This window comes from Rosa chinensis, chromosome 5 (genome assembly GCF_002994745.2).
Source record: "Rosa chinensis cultivar Old Blush chromosome 5, RchiOBHm-V2, whole genome shotgun sequence".
In the NCBI taxonomy this organism is placed as follows: Eukaryota; Viridiplantae; Streptophyta; class Magnoliopsida; order Rosales; family Rosaceae; genus Rosa; species Rosa chinensis.
The window spans coordinates 14,117,526-14,138,639 of NC_037092.1; the positions used below are offsets into that span (position 1 = coordinate 14,117,526).

Below are 21,114 nucleotides of genomic sequence, written 5' to 3' on the forward strand. Positions count from 1 at the left end.
CCACTCTGGGTGTAAATGGAACTACCTGAAGCTGTGCACTTCTGCTGCCTCCATTCAATCTTAGCTTTTTGGACCTCCTTCTTCGGTTCTTCCTTCTTCTTTGTCCCTTTTACTGCCTTCTTCCCTTTACTCTTCGGCAGTTGAACATTTCTCCTCTCCCTTGTTTCTGCTTGCCTGAATTAGCTTCTTCTTCAACTGTTTTCCTTTTTGTCTGTTGTCTTGTTTTTATGATAAACCTTTTCGTTGTCTGTTCACCTTGTGATTCTGATTTGTTTTCGAGTGATTGCTCGGAACCTTGATTGACCCCTTCTTCTGCAGATGCTTCATCGGTAATCTCTTCTGCCTCTTGTCTCTTCCTCTTTCTAATTTGGTTTAGTTTCTGCTGAAGTGGCTGGTTAAATGTACTCTCAGTTCCTGCATCGGAACTCTCCGAACTGCAGACAGATTCTTCAGAATCATTGAACAATGTGAATTTAGGTCTAGACATTCTGCGCACCAAAAAAAAACCAACATTATAAGATTTCTGGCCCTAAATAAATACAATATTGAGGCGCAATAATGTGTCTACTGCCCCCCAATAGGCCCCAAAGAAAACAGCAATTTCGATGGTTCACAGAGTGTTGCACATTTTTACAAGCAAAACAACAGATAACTTCTCAAATCCACAAATTTTTGGGAGTCAATAATGTGTCTATTGCCCCCCACTAGACCAGCAATAGACACACCATTTCAATCACTCACAGACTACTGCTATTTAATAAATGAAAAAACAAAAGAACACATTCCAAATACCTAATTACATGGGATAAATGAACCACATTTCAGTCATTAGTGGTTGGCAATAATCTCCCTATTGCCCCCCACTAGACCAGCAGATATATCTCCTTTTACATTCAAATAGCGGATTATAGTACTGTAATAAACAGAACAGTGATCATTGACCCCCAATACAAAGTCTACTGGGTGGTAATAGAGTTATGTTTTTATGGTTAGGACTTCAAAATAGGGTTTCAATCAGTCTGCATTACCACTCAATGGAGTGTTTAAAATCAATGAACAACTTCCCGAACAGTATTCCACACATGCAAATCAGAAACCCTAGTTCTCACGGATTTTCGTACATGCCAAGTCAATATCACTGATTTCATACATATGAACCAAATTGAAGCCATCAACAAGTTGAAATGCAACAAGTATGTAATAGATTCGGCAGAAAACATGAAAAACTGGAAAAATTAGTCGGAAATCGAATTTTTACCTCTTTCGATATTTCCAAAGCCGGAGGAACGTGAAGCGTTGCCGGACCGAGAAACTTGCTCGACCGTCTTCTGTGAGAATCGAGGTCGTTTCTCCGGGATTAGAGAGAGCGAGCGATCGAGAGGGGGGGAGAGAGAGAGTGAGTCGTATATGGAGGGACTTTGGAGTTTCAAACCGATTTGACTTGAGAGAGAGAGAGAGAGAGAGAGAGAGAGAGAGAGAGAACAGACACGATTTGAGACGTGTATTTAGTGGTTAGTGGCAGGTTTGTAAATCGTGATTTTTTCGGAGCCCATATGCGTCGTGTCACTGGTGGTTTGGGTAAGTGGGCACAAATAAAAGTAGGTGGAGTGTTTGGGGAAATGTTGGGCCAAATTTGGGTAAGTGGTCACAGCCCTTTCTTAATATACATGTATGTGTATTGAAAACCATAGTATATAAAGCTAATATTTAGATAATCAGTAGATTCGGTATTTACCAAAATCAAACCAACTTTTTTGGTAATTTTCGATTTCGGTATTATTGATCTCGATTACTAAAAAGTCGGTTTACCAAACCTAAAGTATCGGTTAGTATTCGGTCGGTTTGGTAATTACCAAACCAAGTGGCAGCCCTAAAAATAACACAAGCCATTCAATTAAAAGATTGTCTTATACTTTAGTCATGCCGTCTATATTTCCATTATAACATTAGATCGAGTGGCTTAAATCTCACCAAAGAATAGAAACCTACATGGGAGAAACACAAATACCACTCCCTAACCGAAGCCTTTGTAAAAGCTTAGACCCTATGGATTGTGGGGTAATTGCAGCAAGAGGAGATTGGCTTGTAGGCTTGTTCACTCGGATTTGACTTGAATTGAATTCAAAAATGCTGTAGTGCCAAAATATATGGGAGAAAAAAAAAAAAAATTGCAGATATGGTTACTGTCTACTTCAAGGTATCATAGAAGCCACTGCTCCCATTCCATGACAGAAACTTCCATGTAAATTTCATTGAAGCACTATTATCCCTCATCCAAAATAAGAGGTGTACTCCATTCGATTTCTTCAAAACCAATAACACCACCTAATAATCATAATGATGAATGGTTGTTCCAGTTGTTAAGTGGGGGAGGGTGGTCCTTTTCTATCACACATAATGTAATGGGGGGCAACTAAAGCTCAGTTCACATTATTCAAGCAACCATGATAAATGACATTTCAGGGACTTCTTGGTAATCAAAGAGAACAATCAAGTATTGATTTGATGAGTATTTACAGTGTTTCCAATCTATCTCACAGAGAGCAGCTTAAAATGAAAATATGTCTTTTCCATTCACTAACATGAGAAATGTTCTTCCAATTCACAATTTTTTTTTTGTGCTCTTCTTTCAAGAAGAAAGCGATTGTCAAGAATAGATGCTTCTCTTTGAGGTAATACAAGGGACCTTGATGGTCATGATGATTATGAATCTCAAGAGGACGAGAGCCACTAATTTCTCTATCACCATGCACTAGAGTTAATAGAGCGAGGAACTCTTTAACCACGTTTACAGTATTGTTGGGAAGCTATGCAGATTATTGTTGGAAGTCCTATTATTCATTGGATATATTCTTCATAGTAGTTATCACTTATAACAGAAACAAACCTCTCGAGCCAAGGAAGCTGATGGAGATCTTTCATGGCATCTACATAGGCATCTGTACAGCGAGGCGGAGATTGGGCTGGTTGGTAAGGGTGGTGATCACTTAAACTGAAACCCCCAGCTAGGAACCTTTGGATCAGTGCCAGCTGTGATCTCTCTTGCTCTGAGTATGCATCCATGATCATAGGAAGTGAGTTGAATGTTTCCCATGCCCATTGCTCAGATTCTTGCATAGACTGAGTGACCAAGTCTTCAGGGTTGTCTTCATCCCAAAAGGCACATTGACACGTCTGTTGACCATCTCTATATTCAGCACCACAAGCATAACAGAACTCATGGCCACACCTGAAATGAGCAAGAGGTTCAGTATAGATTCAAGAACTTCTATTTGAAAGTAAACTTTACACTGAGCATATCGACCATTGGTTGATTAGAGATGTGGTCACAGAAATATCACAGCTACTATGAATTAATTCATATTTCCTTTTTATGCAAGTGCCTATGCATAAAAGCATTGGATATTCCCAAAAGTTCCTAGAAGTTAAATCACTTCATCAAAATGATGCCATCCAAAAGAAAGACAGATGCTAACATGTATTAATTAGTTTCCATCTTTCACTACCCGTGTATTTGACTCTTTCAAGTGTAACATAAGAATTAGGACCATAGTAAATCGAGCCCATATTGCCCGAGTCTGCTCCGATTACAAGCTTGTACATCTGTGTGATCCTTTAAGTAAAGTATTTGCAACACATGCTGCTTAACATCTAAGTAACACATTACCACAAGCTACTAATTTCCGTTGCTCAGTTAGAGAATGATTCATTACTGGACTAACTTAACTGTCCCGATCTCTGAATCTGAATTCAGTAAATCAGTTTCTTTAAAGAAATCTTCGTATGTAAAAGATAGTGGTCTTACCAGCATGTCATGTGGTAGCAACCTTGAGTAAGCTCAATCATCCTACGGCACTGCTGGCAACGCCTCCAGCTTTTATTTTGGGCCAGGCGATGTAAGGTAATATCTGCAGAATCTCTCTCTTCCAGTGGGAGGTTTTGGAACTCCTCACAACTCATAGAAGAATGCCAAGGAACCCCACAATCTACACAGATGAACCTCTTGCAAACTGGGCATTCCATGCAGCTGTTATCTGACTGAATTGATGAACTTTCACAAGCTGAAGAACATTCAGAACGATCGAGCAGGACAGAACAATTTGGAAATGGGCAGTAAAATCTATCCGAATGTAGAATATTTGCTTCCTCAAGGGCTTTTTCCAATGACTCGAAAGAAGTGAGTGGAAGAAAAGATTTGCATTCAGCAGTGGAGATGTAATACTTGCATCTGAGCTGAGGGCACCTGATGGGGACTTGAGAGGCTTGTATCTTCCCATCAACATATGTCCTCATGCAATGCGAACAGAACTCATGAGAACATTTCATAGTGATCATCATTATTGATGGTTTATCATCACAACAGATGGAACAGTATTCAAGTGATTCAACGCCTTTAGCAGGAAAAGAGACAACTCCAATTGCCACTTGGGCCAATTTTGATGGTCGATCAAGATCTACAGTAGGGACAAGTTTCAGAACAAAAGCTTCAAGATTACCGGCATGTTCTAGGATCCTTTCCCTCAGTGCTACAAGGAGGGGAATATCAAGTTTCTCCTCATTTGATACCTGTCAAAAACTCAAGCCACTAAAGAAAACTTGACAAGCAATAAGAAGATTTGAATAATGTTGGCGCTATAACTCAAATGAAGAAAGGTGTACTAATCATCAGGAGCAATCACTCAAATGCCCTTTGGTAAAGAAAAAGGTATTACCTATCATTTCTACCTAGAAAAGTTTCTGCTGTTAAACAAGTATGAAAAGGATAACAAACTGATAAGAAGTAAACTCTTCATTTCCTTAATTAATGGACTCAAGAAGTGACATTACTGAAATTGCAATAGGTAATTTGGCATTAAACTTTTGAAAATGGGTGGACCGACAGTCATTGAAAAATTCCAAAATTACTTTCCAAAGTAATCCAAGATAGAAAAGAAACTTATGTAGCTGTAAGATAAAAAAAAAATTGGGAATACTCTTGGCTTCAAATTCCACAAAAGGAACCGAAAAATGACTGAACATACATAACTCCTTAACAATGAAGGACTCACCTGGTCATAGAGAAGCTCAGAATCTGTGAATGCGTACACCCGGCGAACATTATTCTGCACAGCTTCCACTAAACCATCCATCAGAGCTAGATAGTCAGCCACAGGCTCCTCCACATAAAAATCAAGCTTTTTCTGCACCTGAATTACAGGAACATGGGCTGCTCTTTCCATAACAACTCCAATACCAGAAAGCCCAACACTCGAGTCCCCAAACCCAGTTACAGAAATGCCCTTGAAGAACATGTTCACCGAAAACTCATCAAGATCATCTTTTGACTCCACCTTCACAGGTTCATCGTTCTCCTTCCAAACCTCATCATCTTCGCAACAACTTCGAAACTCTTCTTCGTCTTCCTCTCTAGGCAAATTCACAGGAATCTCATCACCAAATAATACCTGACCCTCCATTTTCCCACAACAGCTCAGCAATTCTAAAACTTAAAGCTGTAACTAATACCAAAATCCAATCAATCTGAAGCTCTGTAATTCAGAAGCTAAATCCCCAAAATAAAAAATGGAAAAATGAAATCTTTCTGGGCCTAACTACAAATAATCATACAAGAAAGACCCATCAAGGAATCGATCCAGAACTGCAAACTGTAGCATCAGATCCTCCTGAAAAAGTACCACATCAGACACCAATACTTCAGCTACTAATACCAAATCAAAAACCCAGAAAAAAAACCCATCAACGAATCAATCCAAAACAACCAAAAATCCGTGCTTTACCTTGTAGATAACCCCAAATCCCCACAATCAAAAAAATTTCAACATAAAAAAAAAAACAATCAATCGAAAAAGAGAAAATGAACGCTGATTTTTAATTGTTTTCTGGTTAAGGACGGACGGTCATATATACATACATGCAGAAAGAGTTGCAGGCAGAGAAGGGAAATGTGAAGCTTCCGAAGGGAATTAAAGTCTGTGGAATCAGATTCTTTTTGGGTTCTGAAATCTGAGAGACTGTGTTGCAATGATGAAATTGTAGAGAAGGGTATAATAAGAACCCTAATTTAACAAAGTTCAATCCTTTTGGTGCCTCAGAAGATGCTGTTTTTATTAGATGGAAGATTAGATTTATTAAGGGGGGATGTGAGAGCTGAGAAAGAAAGAAAGGAATCCTCAGTAAATTGCAGTTATTGGCGTAAGAGAAAAGTAACCTTGCTTTGCTGGCATTCTCTTCCTAACACATGTCTAATCCAACTAAAACTTTTTCTTTTGTTCTATAATTTTTTTTCTTTTTTAATAAGATACCGATTTTGGCATTTCATACTCTATCACATATTAATACTTACACTACACTTTAAAAAAATAGGTAAGTGTCAAATTCGCTATGATGAACAACAAAGTGTTAAATTCGTTATAATGATGAGTCAGGCCGTTTTACATTTTTTTTTTTTTACTTAGTTGTGATTTTAAAATCTTTTTGAACGATCTGCAAATATTATGAAGAGTGAAAATGATGATATGCTTCCATATATCGGAAGACGAAAACAAAGACTTGCAGATCTCATCTTCTTTGAGAAGTCAAAAAAAAGTATACCATTATCTTTTTCATGATTTCATCCCTACCATCTCTTATGAAATGACTAAAATCTGAACCGAACATTGATCAGTCAAGTCTTAAAAAAAATTGGTCCTACTTGGTAAATATGCACAAAAATTCAACAATTAAAATTCAATGTATCCCCCAATTTTGTCTATCGAAACAGTTTGGATTCAATTATTTATGTTTCGGCAGCTCTTGAACAATTTACTTGATCAACATCTTAAGTTGTATTTTTAGGAGTTTTTCTCTGTCATTTTTTTTGTGATTTTTTTTACTAGCACAATTTCAAGCAGTGTAAGTGTTGACAGAGTTAATTGTATTAAAATTTTAACAAATAGAATATCTTGCATTTGCCTCAACTATAAAAAGAATTGGGAATATATTATACATAGTTGTATGGAGGACTGTCTTAAACCGTACCTATGTTAGAATTCCATTAAAGAACCTAGCTTCCCAGCTTATGTTATACAATTCTTGATCAGTAAACATAAACTTTGAAGAAACAGAACCTCTGATTAAAACAAACCCCCAGTTGAGATTCTCAGCCAAAAAGCTGGCATGACTTGAGAAATCCCCTTGAGAAAACCTATGCAGGATTTATCTTGGTGCTACAAATCTATGCAGTCAAGCACATGGTGTTTGTCTCTTGGATGTGGAAAATGTGACTTTGTTTTTGACTTTTTTCAGCTTCCTGACAATATTTCTTTTGAATTGAAATTGTTAAAGATTCACCGCAAAAGTAGTATAGAAAAGATCAAAATGTTAATGATTACTAACCCTATCCTGTTAGTTGTTATAACTTGACTAATTAGACAATTAAACAAAAGGCACTGTATAACAGCATGAACAGATTCAGTAGAGTTTATTTGCTTAATTATAGGAATTTGGATTTATGGATATGATATTTAAGCCTGCCTTACTGAGTCATCATGCATCCTGGAATTGGGAAGCAACTCAACTCTGTTTCATAATAAAACTGTACTTTAGTGGGGCACTAAGAATAGTTAAACCATTGTTGGCAATAATTTACCAGAAATTAATACAATGTGGGCTATTATACTGGCAGAATATGAATGCCAATGCCTGGGAATGCTTCTCTTTCTGCTCACCTAATCACTTTCTGGTCCAGCATTTGCAGGCTACAATATTCATTCATCATGTTATTATTAAATAAGCCTCAGTTTGGTTATATTAGTTGGCTTTTGTCTCTAATCCCATCGTTTTGTGAGGGTTAGGTTTGGACGTTTGGTAGCTAAGGATCGTTGGACTAAACAAACACGACAAAAATAGGAGAAAGCAACTTAACTATCCCATTGCTATGTAAACGCTTGCAAGTCACAAATAAGTACTTGACTAGAATTGAGGTGTTTAAACAATAAGCAATTACAACTAGAGCTTCTTAGCTTCCAAGCTGCATGTCTCTCATCAATTGCTATGAAAGTGTCTATCTCCAATTTTATTTTATTTTTTTGTCGTGAAACTGATATTCATAGAGCCAAAAGGCATAAGGAGGCCCAAACAACACCAAGGGCAGGCAACATACCCCTCAAAGTCAGAAATTCATAAGAATTAAGACATGAATAGGATAATAACTAAAAACCAAACTAAAACTTAAAGGCCCAAGCAGCCCAAAAAAATCCAAACGCTAATCAAAGCTTCTTCTTCATCTCTAACTTGCAGCCGCCATAGCATATTCGTCACCGGAGCTCCGACGGAAATCGCGGGCGATAGAAAGTGTCTATCTCCAAGTGACTGGTCAGTTTTTTGACGAGTCACTTATAGCTGGATTGACCATTTGCCCTAGTATAGATTTTTTAGGTAATTTGTTGAACATCTTGTTTTGGTATTTTTGCACTCTTCTTCTTCCATATTTCTTTCAATGCAAGCTCTAGTCAAATATTCACCATTGGGAAAAGAAAAGAAAAAATCACATCAAGTTCTTATTATTAATCAACTTAAATTGAGGGAAGAAGTGGCGTGACAAAAAGTGTTTGAGCTGGTATTAACTAACACCTTAAAATTATAAAAACTATTTAAATTGTTGGGTTAAGCCTCCAAATCTCCCAAATGAGATTGGTCAACTACCTTATAAATCTTCTTTTTATGAGGAAAATAGACCAAGTAAGGTGATCAAGGTACCCTTTCAAATTTAGCACCTCTTATGAGACTATCTAAAACTAGAAAACTAACTGGATATATATATACAGATCCTATCCAGAGCGGAGCTCCGCTTTGAAAATTAACGTGTGAAGTTCGAGTTTTGGGTCACTTTTCGGTCGCATATCCACATCTCGACCGTTCAGTTTTTAGGTACTAGTGTATAGATCGTCTCTGCAAATTTTCAGCCAAAATGATGATCGGTAAGGCATTGATAACTGCCTTAAAGCTAGTACGGTTCAGGCCAATGGACGGACTGAATCTGTCAACCTGAACCGTACTTGCTTTAAGGCAATTATCAATGCCTTAACGATCATTATTTTGGCTGAAAATTTGCAGAGACGATCTATACACTAGTACCTAAAAACTGAACGGTCGAGATGTGGATATGCGACCGAAAAATGACCCAAAACTCGAACTTCACAAGTAAATTCTCAAAGAGAAGCTCCGCTTTGAAATTAATGTGTGAAGTTCGAGTTTTGGGTCACTTTTCGGTCGCATATCCACATCTCGACCGTTCAGTTTTTAGGTACTAGTGTATAGATCCTCTCTGCAAATTTTCAGCCAAATTGATGATCGTTAAGGTATCTAACTCGCTTAAACCAATGGACGGACTGAATCTGTCAATCTGAACCGTACTTGCTTTAAGGCAATTATCAATGCCTTAACGATCATTATTTTGGCTGAAAATTTGCAGAGACGATCTATACACTAGTACCTAAAAACTGAACAGTCGAGATGTGGATATGCGACCGAAAAATGGCCCAAAACTCGAACTTCACAAGTAAATTTTCAAAGCGAAGCTCCGCTCTGGATAGGATCTGATATACAGATCCTATCCAGAGCGGAGCTCTGCTTTGAAATTAATGTGTGAAGTTCGAGTTTTGGGTCACTTTTCGGTCGCATATCCACATCTCGACCGTTCAGTTTTTAGGTACTAGTGTATAGATCCTCTCTGCAAATTTTCAGCCAAATTGATGATCGTTAAGGTATCTAACTCGCTTAAACCAATGGACGGACTGAATCTGTCAACCTGAACCGTACTAGCTTTAAGGCAGTTATCAATGCCTTAACGATCATCATTTTGGCTGAAAATTTGCAGAGACGATCTATACACTAGTACCTAAAAACTGAACGGTCAAGATGTGGATATGCGACCGAAAAGTGACCCAAAACTCAAACTTCACACGTTAATTCTAAAGCGGAGCTCCGCTCTGGATCGGATATGTATATATATATATATATATATATATATATATATATATAAAAGAGAAAACTAACTAGCTACTAATTGAGACATGCATCAACTAGACAACTAGTATATAAAAAGATGAAATGTGCATGTCACATTCAAGTTGGACTAAATCATTTGCTTTCCTCAGTAAATATTGGTTCCACTTCAACAATCCAAAATGGTAAAATCTTCGTAATTGCTAGTAAAAGCTCCATGGAAGCTAGCTAGCTGCTAGCCAGGTCAAGTCAATTTGTAACAAGCTCTACACTTCCACATTATATAAGACTTGTCCTTCTTCCGATTCTTCATCCGTAATTTAGTCTCGAAATATTTGACTGATGCAACAGACCGGCAAGTTTCTCATTTTGTCTGCCAAGGCCGGGTCAGTCAATATTATTTTCTAGCTACAACTTTGACTTTGATTTATTTTATTTCCTCCATAAGTGCATCCATCGATCTTTACAAGCATATTAGCATCATATAGGGTTCCCAGTGCACATGAATTTGAATTTGATGTTGTTTAACATAACTTGTTCAAAGTTAAATTAATATATGTGATTTGATACACATTTACGCAAGCGTACGTAACATTGTCAAGATAGGGAAATATTATGCCCAAAGTTTATCGTACCACGGGGATTAGTGGCTAACACATAATCTTTAGGTAATCGGAAATAAAGACACTTAGCAAACAACGAAAAGAAAAAGAAAATAAATAAAAATGTTAATCTAAGGCACCAAGCCTTAGCAATGCTTGGCTTTGATTTTCACCAAAATCTAATCAAAACTAAGAGCCTAGTGATGAATATTTACAATGAGTTGGAGTTCAATATTTTGAGAGTTGATTTTAGATTAACAAAATGTAATGAAATGTAAAGCAATTAATAAAAATGAAAATAAATTAATAAAAGTGTAACCAAATAAGTGGCAATGTCGGGTGTTAGGGAGGTTCCTTCACCCAAATTTTATGTGTTGGAAGCTAAATATAATATTATAATGTAGATGCAAATCCCTACTTTGGCTGTAGTTGTATCCAAGGCGGGTCAAGGCTCAAGTACCGAAATTCTCTTTCGTGGTATTCCTACTCCGGTTCAAGGGTCATAGGAACTCATTTGGCATGAATTAGAGCCGGTTCAAGAGTCACTAATTCACATCAAGAGGCGTAGAGATAGAAGAATTAGACTACTAAGCGACTCGCCCGCGCAATCACGCAACGGGTGTAAATCACCATGCTTATAAGAAATTAAAGGTTTCTAGCTTAGGAATTATAGGGGGTCAAGCCTCTAACTCCGTCCTAGACATGCTCAAAATACACACCCTAGAATTGACTATGCTCCTAGACATGCATTTTAACCCAACAAAAATAGACATAAGCATTCATCATATGAAAATTGCATCATTACATTAAATTAAACATCTTTTACACAAAATTTGAGTTAGGGACACAACCCTAACCCCCAACAAGGAAATTACTCACAACTCATAATTATGAACATCAAAGATACAAAATTCAAGGGGAAAAAAGTATAGAAGTGTAGGAGAAAACAAGAATAATCACAAATAGCTAAAAAGCTAGCATGACTAGTCTTGAATTACAACTCCCATAATTACCCAAGTCTTGAATCTTGTAGAGGTAGAAGATTTTGATGAATTCTTGAAGCTTTGGGTGAGTAAATCCTTTAAATCTCTAAAATAAAACTAAAGAAAATATGGAAAATGGATGAGAAGAGGATGGGAGAAGAGAATGAGAGCTGCCCCCTGTTTTGGTGTAGTGGGGCTGCTGTAGGTCTAGGGTTCTCCTCTCCATGAGAATGTGTATATATATATGAGCAGTCCTGGACTGTTTGTGAGAGAGCAAGAAAAGTCAAGAGTTGGTGGTTAATTAGATGAAGACCACGTGTGCTAATAACTTTGGTAAGACAAGGAGACGAATGCCACATGTCAAGAAACTAATGGCCTGAACATAAACATAGGCAACCAGCCCATAATTCCTCACGTGCTGCATGCTTATGTATTTGTTAATTAACCAATCAACTTAATTAAGCTATCTCCAATTTTGTCCTTTTGTCGAAAGAGTAGAAAATAAGAACTCAAAGTATTTTGGAATGCTTCAATGATATTTACCTCACAGAATAGGGTTTATAAAGTGATACAAGAGTTTTCCTAATAGGAAACGATCTCCTACAATTATACAGAGAGATGTAATCTAAATGTACAAGGAAAGTAAATATTTACAGAATATTCTACACTCCCCCTCAAGTTGGTGCATAGATGTCAATCATGCCCAAGTTGTCAATCGAGTTGTCAAACACTTTCCTTGACACTCCTTTCGTAAGAACATCTGCTAATTGATCTTCTGTATGCACAAAAGGAAAACGAATAATCTTTCTGTCCAGATTTTCCTTAATGAAATGTCGATCTACTTCCACATGCTTAGTCCGGTCATGCTGAACAGGATTGTGAGCAATTTCAATAGCAGATGTGCTATCACAATGCAAGTCCATAGGTTTCTTGAGTTTAAAACCCAAATCTTTCAACACATTACGAATCCACAACATCTCACAAACTCCATGTGTCATACCTCGAAATTCAGCTTCAGCACTTGACCTAGCAACAACCTTTTGTTTCTTGCTGCGCCAAGTCACTAGGTTTCCTCCAACAAATGTAAAATACCCAGATGTAGACCGTCTGTCTATCTTATCACCAGCCCAGTCTGCATCGGTGTATCCCACAACTTCCAACTCTCCCTTCTTTTCAAACAACAAACCTCTTCCAGGTGCCATCTTAAGGTATCTCAAGATACGATATACTACATCCATATGCTCTTTATTGGGACAATGCATAAACTGACTAACCACACTCACAGCATAAGCAATATCAGGCCTAGTATGAGAAAGATAAATAAGCCTCCCTACTAGACGTTGGTATCTTCTTTTATCAGTTGGAACTTGATCCGGAAAGATGGCAAGGTTGTGGTTCATCTCGATCGGTGGCTCAATAGGATTACAGTCAAGCATACCAGTTTCAGCTAACAAGTCAAGCACATACTTACATTGGGACAATGAAATCCCCTTCTTAGACCTTGCGACCTCAATTCCAAGAAAGTATTTCAATTGCCCAAGATCTTTCATCTCGAACTCCTTAGAAAGATACTTTTGTAGAGCCTCCATCTCTTTTAAGTCATCCCCTGTGACAATCATCATCAACATATACTATCAGAGCGGTAATCTTACCCTGACTACGCTTGATGAACAAGGTGTGATCCGAGTTACTTTGTTTATATCCAAATGTCCTCATGGACTTGGAGAATCTTCCAAACCATGCTCTCGGTGACTGCTTCAAACCATAAAGAGACTTCTTCAATTTACAAACCTTCCCAGTATCATATGGCAAATTTTTTACTCCTGGCGGCATGTCCATATACACTTCTTCCTCCAAGTTACCATTGAGGAAAGCATTCTTCACATCAAACTGATGCAGAGGCCAATCTTTAGTTGCTGCAAGTGAAATCAAGATTCGAACAGTATTTATTTTTGCTACAGGGGCAAATGTCTCTTCATAATCAATTCCATAGCGCTGAGTGTAACCTTTGGCAACTAATCTGGCTTTGTACCTGTCAATACTCCCATCAGCTTTAAGTTTTACTGTAAACACCCATCGACATCCAACAGTTTTCTTTCCAGCAGGCATAGTCACAATATCCCAAGTCAAGTTTTTCTGCAAAGCCTCTAGTTCTTCATTCATTGCTTGAGTCCACTTAGGATCCGCCAAAGCATCCTGTACACTACTAGGAATAGATACAGTGGATAATTGATCAACAACAAGTGCATGTGACCCAGACAACCTATGGTTAGACATATAATTAGCTATAGGATACTTAGCTTTGGTTTTGATATCTGGTTCATATTGTTTCTTAGGAATACCCTTGGTAGCCCTCTGTGATTTCCTAGACTCAATATTACCTACCCCAGATGATTCGTTCGAAATTAAAGGTACCTGAGAAGGAACTCTCGCAGCGGATTCTTCAATTGATGATGTAGAGAGGGGGAAGGACTCTAACAGATGAGGGCTCTGAATTTTTTGTTCATTGGGTGCATCACAGTCGGACCGGTCAATGAGTACTTCTTTAGTTCGTGATGTTCCATATGTTCCAGAATGCGTGTTAGTCTCCTGGCGCGTAGGTTCTCTGTTTGACAAGTCAGTAGCACTTTGCGGCTGTACATTAATATGTTGCCGTGCTGCATCTATTCCTTCAGACAACTCATAAAAGTGGCTTGCATCATCAGCACTATTCAACCTGCTACTCGGTCGGCTAGAGCCAAGAGTGTGGCTGGAGCCAAGCCGTTGGTCATAAAAAAGTCCATCCAAGGACCCCACGGGTCCACCAACTTGTCTATTGTCTATCAGTTCACCTTCTACACCTCTATTGTCCATCAGTCCACCTTCTACACCTCTATTGTCCATTAGTGGCCCCACGGGCTGTTCACCATCCCCTAATTTTCCAACTTCTTTTTCGGTTCCTGCTGTGTCTTCTTTTTCAGTTCCTTTTTCTTTTTCGTTCCCAACTCCAAATTTTGTTTCCAACGCCTCTAATTCCTCGAATTCTTCAAATGCAAATTTTGTTTCAAATGCAAATAAATCCCGAGGATTTCCTTCACAATCTCTCTCCCCCTGAAGGGAACACTCGGAAACTCCCCCTAAATAATAAGGCTCAGATTCGCGAAACGCAACATCAAGAGAAACATGCATAGTGCCAGTTAGAGGATCATAACAACGATAACCCTTTTGAAATTCCGCATAACCAACAAATATACACTTACGGGCACGGGGATCAAGCTTGCTGCGTTGAGGCCTGGGAGTATGAACATAGGCGACGCATCCAAACACACGAGGTTCGAGGTTTGGTAGTGATGGAAGTGACAGGAGGTTCTGAAGTTTCTGCTGAGGATTTTGAAATTCAATGACCCGAGAAGGAGTACGATTAATGAGGTAGGTGGCGGACTTGACAGCTTCTCCCCAATATTCACGGGGTACATGCATGCCAAACAAAGATGCACGGACAACTTCAAGTAACTGTCGATTCTTCCTTTCTGCCAATCCATTCTGTTGAGGAGTATATGAGTTGGAAGTCTGATGTCGAATTCCATGAGATTGCATAAACTCCTGCATAGGGCCATTAACATACTCACCACCATTGTCAGATTGGAAGACACGAATGGACTGTTGGTATTGTGTAGACACCATTTTATGAAAATCTTGGAACATGGAACACACATCACTCTTGTTCTTTAACAGGGATACCCAAGTCATACGAGTGCAATCATCAATAAAGGTCACATAATACCGAGCTCTAGAAAGAGAAGGGATCTTGGCAGGACCCCAAACATCCGAATGAATCTTCATAAATGGAATGGGACTTTTATTAAGACTAGGAGAATACGAAATTCTATGACTCTTAGCCAGTTCACATACATCACAATGAAAATCTGAATCACTGACAACCGAAAACAAATGAGGTTGTAGTTTCTTAAGATAACTAAAAGATAGATGACCCAAACGACGATGCCATAGCCACACTGTTTCCTTAGCACTCTCTACTCCATTGACTTGATTCACTTGTCCTAACAACTGTTGTTCGCCACTATCTGTCAGATCCAAGTAGTAGAGCTTCCCCCTTCTAACACCATAACCAAGAATCCGCCGAGTCAGAGTGTCCTGAAACACACAGAAAGAGGGATAAAAGGTCACAATACATGCTAGTGCTAGAATAATTTGGCCAACAGATAGGAGATTATATGCCAAAGAAGGAACAACCAACACAGAATCAAGGGTTAATGTATTAGATAGGACAACAGAACCTTCCCCGGTAACCGGAGTTGGAGTACCGTCAGCAGTAGAAACAATATTTTGAGATGAGGGTTTGAGCTTTTCTAAGAGACTAGGATCATTAGTCATATGGTCAGATGCACCTGTATCAATTATCCAAGAACTATTCATAGATGTCTTACCCTTCATACCTGACTGTGCTACATTAGCGAAGGCACTAGATGGCTGCGTTTCCTCTGTAGTAGCCACCATAGCTTTTCCAAGGTTCTTTCGCGGTTTCTTGGTGAAATCCCACCAATCAGGGTAGCCAATCACTTCATAACACCGTTGCTTGCTATGACCCACTTCTCCACAAACCGGACACTTTGTATTTGCATATGAATTTGTTTTACCTAGAGTGCGACGTTGTGAGGGAGTTGAGAAGCTTGTGGAAGACCCCTGTTTGCGTTGGACGGCCATGGCAGAGGATTCAGAGGCATGTCCCATTGCCTGTCTCTCAGAATGCACCTTTCGAACATATGCATAGCTTTGCTCCAAGTCGAATTTCGGGTCTTTGCGCAGAATCTCACCACGGACTTGATCATACTCTGAATCGAGTCCACTAAGAAACATGTGAACTCGCATTCGTGCCATGGCAGTGGTCTCTTGAACAACTGCAGCCACTATATTATTCTGAGAGGCCATACGCTGATCAATCTCCTGAAACATCCCCACCAATTCATTATAGTAGGTAGGAAGAGTCCGACCGTTTTGTTTTGCTCCAAAGCACTTCTTGTTTAATTCAAAAATCCTAGTTTCATCAGAATCATCATAAAATGTCTTCTCAACCGCTTCCCACACATCTTTGGCTGTTGGGAGTCGGATATACTGATTCATGAGTGATGGTTCCATGGAATCAATTAACCAACTCTTTACTTTTTCGTTCTCTGTGGTCCAAGCTTCAAATTCAGCAGAATCTACATTTGGTGCAGCTTTAGCTCCAGTGAGATAGCCAACTTTTCCTCGTGCTCCAATCCTCATCTTCATAAGAGGTGCCCATATGGTATAATTGGATTCATTCAAGGCAACGCCAGTTGGAAACGCCGAGTTATCTTGAGCAGTAGTATGATAATGGTTAATAATTGGTGGCATGTTGTGGAGTGCAAGGGTGGCAGTGTCGTCCTCCATCTAGCAAATAAGGGCCTGTATGAAATCAATAAAGAATATTGTAGTAGAGCAGAGTTACTGTAGCAGAGCAGACGCAGAGTTACTGTAGCAGAACAGCAAAGTTTGTCAACTGCAGCAGTCTTTTCAGCTAGGAGGGCTACGGCTTGGCTCGGCTGCAGCAGGATTGTCAGTGGGGCAGGGAAGCTTGTCGGCTGTGCAAAATATGGTGGTATAAATTGGTCCCCACTTGATGTAGCTATGCGGCAATTTCAAGGTTGTCTGGTGTGGTGTTATTTCGAAATAGAATTGTGATGGTGGAACAGATAAAAAAAAAAACTAGGCTTTGATACCAAGTAGAAAATAAGAACTCAAAGTATTTTGGAATGCTTCAATGATATTTACCTCACAGAATAGGGTTTATAAAGTGATACAAGAGTTTTCCTAATAGGAAACGATCTCCTACAATTATACAGAGAGATGTAATCTAAATGTACAAGGAAAGTAAATATTTACAGAATATTCTACAGAAAGTCTTGAATTGCTTTAATTTCGTCCAATTTTCTCTCATTTCCGCAACTCCGCTTATTTTCTACAAAATAAATAAAAATATATTTATTACATATTAATTGACTCGAAGATTAGCTTAATTCTAGTATTTTAGATATAATTTCACGTATAAAAATGCGTGCAATCAATATGTTCCGCCTAGTCTCATTTGACCTAGTGACGTTAGTGTTTATTGTGTAAGTGGAATGGTCATGAATTTAACTCACGGATTAATTGTTGTACATTTTCAGTTGTTTATTGATGTTTCAATTGACTTTGCAAGACCGATGGAGAAATGGTGGAAAAATCCAATTGTTCAATGTTTTTGCAAAGACAACTTACACTCAAATCATGTCCAGCTTTGCGGATTATCAACAATGTTATTTTTGTGATGAAAATTTAATAACGTTTTAAAATGGAGTTCGGACTACGATTGGTGATGGTGGTGGCCTCTGATATAAGAGCATGTTTAGCAATGCTAGCCATTTTTGAGTCAAATTTTAGCTAAATTAGCTAAAAAGTCATTTTAGCTAGCCACTTTAGAATTACGTCTGCATCAATGCTCTCTATTTTAGCTAGTTTTGAATTTATATTATTTTTTAAATGAATATTAAATAGTTTAAATGTATTTATAAATTACATAAAATAACTTAAAATGAATGTTTTAAATTATAGAAAGCCTCATCCAGCTCTCTATATTTAGGAGCGAGATAGCTAAAAGTTATAATAGAGAGCCACTTAGGAGTCTGGTGCAGCTGCTAAAATAGATAAAAAGCTAAACATGCTCTCCAAAATAGCTAAGGAGCCACAATAGAGAGTTTGCTAAAGATGCTCTAAGACTATGATTTTTTATGACACATGAATAACATTGTGAGTTATCCCTATTCACTGCTACATGAATGGTTCGCGACTTTGAGCTCTTGATTTTCTGAAAGAAGGAATTTAAACCAATTTGGGCTTGGGCTTAAGAAAGTAGTTCAGCATCATTATAGTGTAATGTGGTTTGCAGCTGTTGCTTTTGTGTTCTAATCATTTGAATGAAAAGAATGATGCAAAGCCCATCGGCCATGTCTGGATATCTTGTCTATTTTCTCTCATTTCGTTTCAGTTTCCAAGTTTGTAATGATTATGATCCCCTTAAAGGCTTAAAAACATATTTGGGCCTCTTACGAGATAGAAGGAGAGCCTTGCTATATAAATAACCTATAGCCCACCAATATATTGCATGCATTCATATTGGAGTAACACGATTCAAAACTGAATAACAACAATGCTTATAAGTGATAGAATCAAAAATTCCAATGTAACAAACTGCAAAGAAAGGGATGAGCTTGACCACTTGATCCAGCAGAAAGTTTAACTATTTATTTAGTGCCCCTGAGCAAACAACATACAATACAAGATTAACAGAGGAAAAGATCGGATCATGAGCTTCCATAAGCTTGAGGAAACATGATCGATCTAGTTCATACGACAACAGTACATATGGTTGATGACGAAGATCTTTGCTACTTAAGCCCATTTTGCCAACAGAGACATGCCACCGGCACCCAAAAGAACCGCCATGTAAGACTTGATCTGGAGCTTGATGCTGCGTTGCAACTTTGGACCCATGAAGTCAGCAGAGAGAAGATCAACCAAAGCCATGTAGATGAGGAGCCCAGCTGAAGAAGCATTCAGCAGTCCTACTGTCACTAATGCACTTGGACTGTTTTCTTTGTACATTTTTGAAATGGCCATTCCCAGTGCAATTCCAAATGGGGTTGTTGCTGAGAAGAAGAACACCATTATTGCCTTCTTCATGAACTTATACTCAGCCTGAAACATTAACCAGCAAATGATGCTTTGAGTAACTGGAGGTGAACGAAAATTATATTTGTTTAGGAACTAATAGGCTGGATATATATGTACCTGGAGAATGCAACCACCAAGGCCCATGCCTTCAAACATTTGATGGAAGCAAAGGGCAGCTACGAGACCTTTAATGGTGCAAATGTTGTTTGAAGCTCCAAGAGAAAGCCCGATAACAACCGAGTGAACAATAATTCCCAGTTCCAACACCTGCCAACACAAGTTTTCAATTCATAAATATGCATACCTAATTTATTTTTTATTTTTTTATTTTGCAAAAGTCTGACATCTTATGTCACCGAACTCTATAACTTTTTTGCATAATCGAATATGTTGCCGAGTACACAACTACACTACGTATATATATACACCTATACTACGTATATATAGATTTATAATTCTTGTTGGTCAGTTAATTCACAAGTGATAATGTTAGATTATCAATTAATTGGCATATACTGATCTAGATACATGTCAAAAGAAAATCACTCCTCTTAATCTCTTATAATTGTTTGACATCGCCCGGCTAATATATATATACAACTTACCATGGCAACAACGCGATAGCGTGACAGCTGTGGCTCGCTTCCTCCTTTGACTTGATGATCATGTGAATGAAAATGTGCATGTCCGCCACCCGCCACAGCCATCTCTTGATCTCCCTCAATGGCGGCAGCACCAATAGTATCGGGGTTAACTCCGGCTCTGGATCTCCTGCTGTATATGCTAGTAGCCATGGAGTCCACCATCATAGTCACAATAGCGGACAACATAGCAAAAAATCCAGTGAAAGGGAACTTGTGCCACGGTTTCTCATCCAAACAATTCGAGGACAACATGTCAAAAGAGTCTGGCAAAACGTGCATGAACCCCGTGCCAAGAATAATGCCACCGGCAAAGCACTTGACGACCACGAATATGTCTCGATCGGGATGCAAGGCGGGTATGGTGCGAGTGACGAGTGGCAAGGACACACCGATCATGCTGGTGACCAGGATTGAGGCAATGGCTATGATTTTGAGTGGCACAGCTCCTGCCTTGTCGTGGCAGGAGTTGGTAGTTTCAGACTCGCATTCATCACTCTCGGATTGAGAATGAGCTTGAGGAATGAGTGCGGAGACGAGGATTATGACGAAGATTGGGAGGAGTACTTTGGAAAGTGAAGTAGTAGTGGCCATATTTGACTACCGTGATCTCCCTCTTTGGTGACCACTGAAATGTTTGTGTTGGAATATATTGCTGGGATACGTTTTATGATTTCCTCTAGGTTCATTATATAGAGGATTGTGACTGTTTTTGTGATGGTTGCAATGTGCCATGGTGCATGCAGAGGGAATGAAAAAATGATTCTTAATTTTAAGTTCCATATGTAGTGAAGATCAATTAATTTGATAGAATCCATGTTCACCTATACTTGGGGATTAAGAAATGTAATTAAGTTCACATTGGGAGATCATTATCCAATTCCAAATAAGACTCTTCTAGTAATGTTGAATCTTTGATTTTGGTGCAATTTTTTTTTTCGGTTGGTTATTCTTTTCGCTTGTTTGTTTAGAATAAATTTTAGTTTTCATGTCTCCCTCTCCTTTTTGTTTTTTTTCCTTCTTTCTTCTTTATTTTCTCTCTTTAGTAAAATATTTTTCGTTTGACTTTTGTCGGATTCAAATTTGCTCACCACTTTTATTTTGTGGTGATATCACCATCTTATTAAAACTTGTCACGTCATATAGAATTAATTGAATACTTAAATTATATTT

General features: G+C 38.4%; 2 protein-coding genes across 3 annotated transcripts; both read right to left on the reverse strand.

Annotated features, from left to right (window-relative positions):
• Positions 1-2,548: 2,548 nt before the first annotated feature.
• On the reverse strand, positions 2,549-6,147 carry LOC112165001 (E3 ubiquitin-protein ligase HEL1). 2 transcript variants are annotated; one of them, XM_024301377.2, is made up of 4 exons: positions 5,912-6,147; positions 5,049-5,663; positions 3,806-4,566; positions 2,549-3,229 (listed from the first exon to the last, which is right to left on the reverse strand). In XM_024301377.2, exons 2-4 carry the CDS (start codon positions 5,454-5,456, stop codon positions 2,839-2,841), a joined length of 1,560 nt encoding a protein of 519 aa, XP_024157145.1. In that variant the 5' UTR covers positions 5,457-5,663; positions 5,912-6,147; the 3' UTR covers positions 2,549-2,838. The 2 variants fall into 2 exon arrangements, with proteins under 2 accessions (XP_024157145.1, XP_040362258.1); XM_040506324.1 differs by lacking the exon at positions 5,912-6,147 and adding an exon at positions 5,778-5,905.
• A 12,744-nt stretch (positions 6,148-18,891) lies between these two features.
• On the reverse strand, positions 18,892-20,583 carry LOC112201500 (fe(2+) transport protein 1). The gene is made up of 3 exons (XM_024342383.2): positions 19,906-20,583; positions 19,418-19,567; positions 18,892-19,324 (listed from the first exon to the last, which is right to left on the reverse strand). The coding sequence occupies exons 1-3, from the start codon at positions 20,533-20,535 to the stop codon at positions 19,019-19,021; spliced, it is 1,086 nt and encodes a 361-aa protein (XP_024198151.1). The 5' UTR covers positions 20,536-20,583; the 3' UTR covers positions 18,892-19,018.
• Between the last annotated feature and the right edge of the window lie 531 nt (positions 20,584-21,114).

What these genes read in the sequence shown, in the direction of transcription:
- LOC112165001 (XM_024301377.2), bottom strand. Translation starts at nt 5,456, where the DNA reads ATGGAGGGTCAGGTATTATTTGGTGATGAGATTCCTGTGAATTTGCCT. An exon ending in CTGAGCTTCTCTATGACCAG is followed by an intron (nt 4,567 to 5,048) that starts GTGAGTCCTTCA and finishes AGTTTTTGACAG; the next exon opens with GTATCAAATGAGGAGAAACT. An exon ending in TGCTACCACATGACATGCTG is followed by an intron (nt 3,230 to 3,805) that starts GTAAGACCACTA and finishes TGCTCATTTCAG; the next exon opens with GTGTGGCCATGAGTTCTGTT.
- LOC112201500 (XM_024342383.2), bottom strand. Translation starts at nt 20,535, where the DNA reads ATGGCCACTACTACTTCACTTTCCAAAGTACTCCTCCCAATCTTCGTC. An exon ending in GCTATCGCGTTGTTGCCATG is followed by an intron (nt 19,568 to 19,905) that starts GTAAGTTGTATA and finishes TTGTGTTGGCAG; the next exon opens with GTGTTGGAACTGGGAATTAT. An exon ending in TTGGTGGTTGCATTCTCCAG is followed by an intron (nt 19,325 to 19,417) that starts GTACATATATAT and finishes TTAATGTTTCAG; the next exon opens with GCTGAGTATAAGTTCATGAA.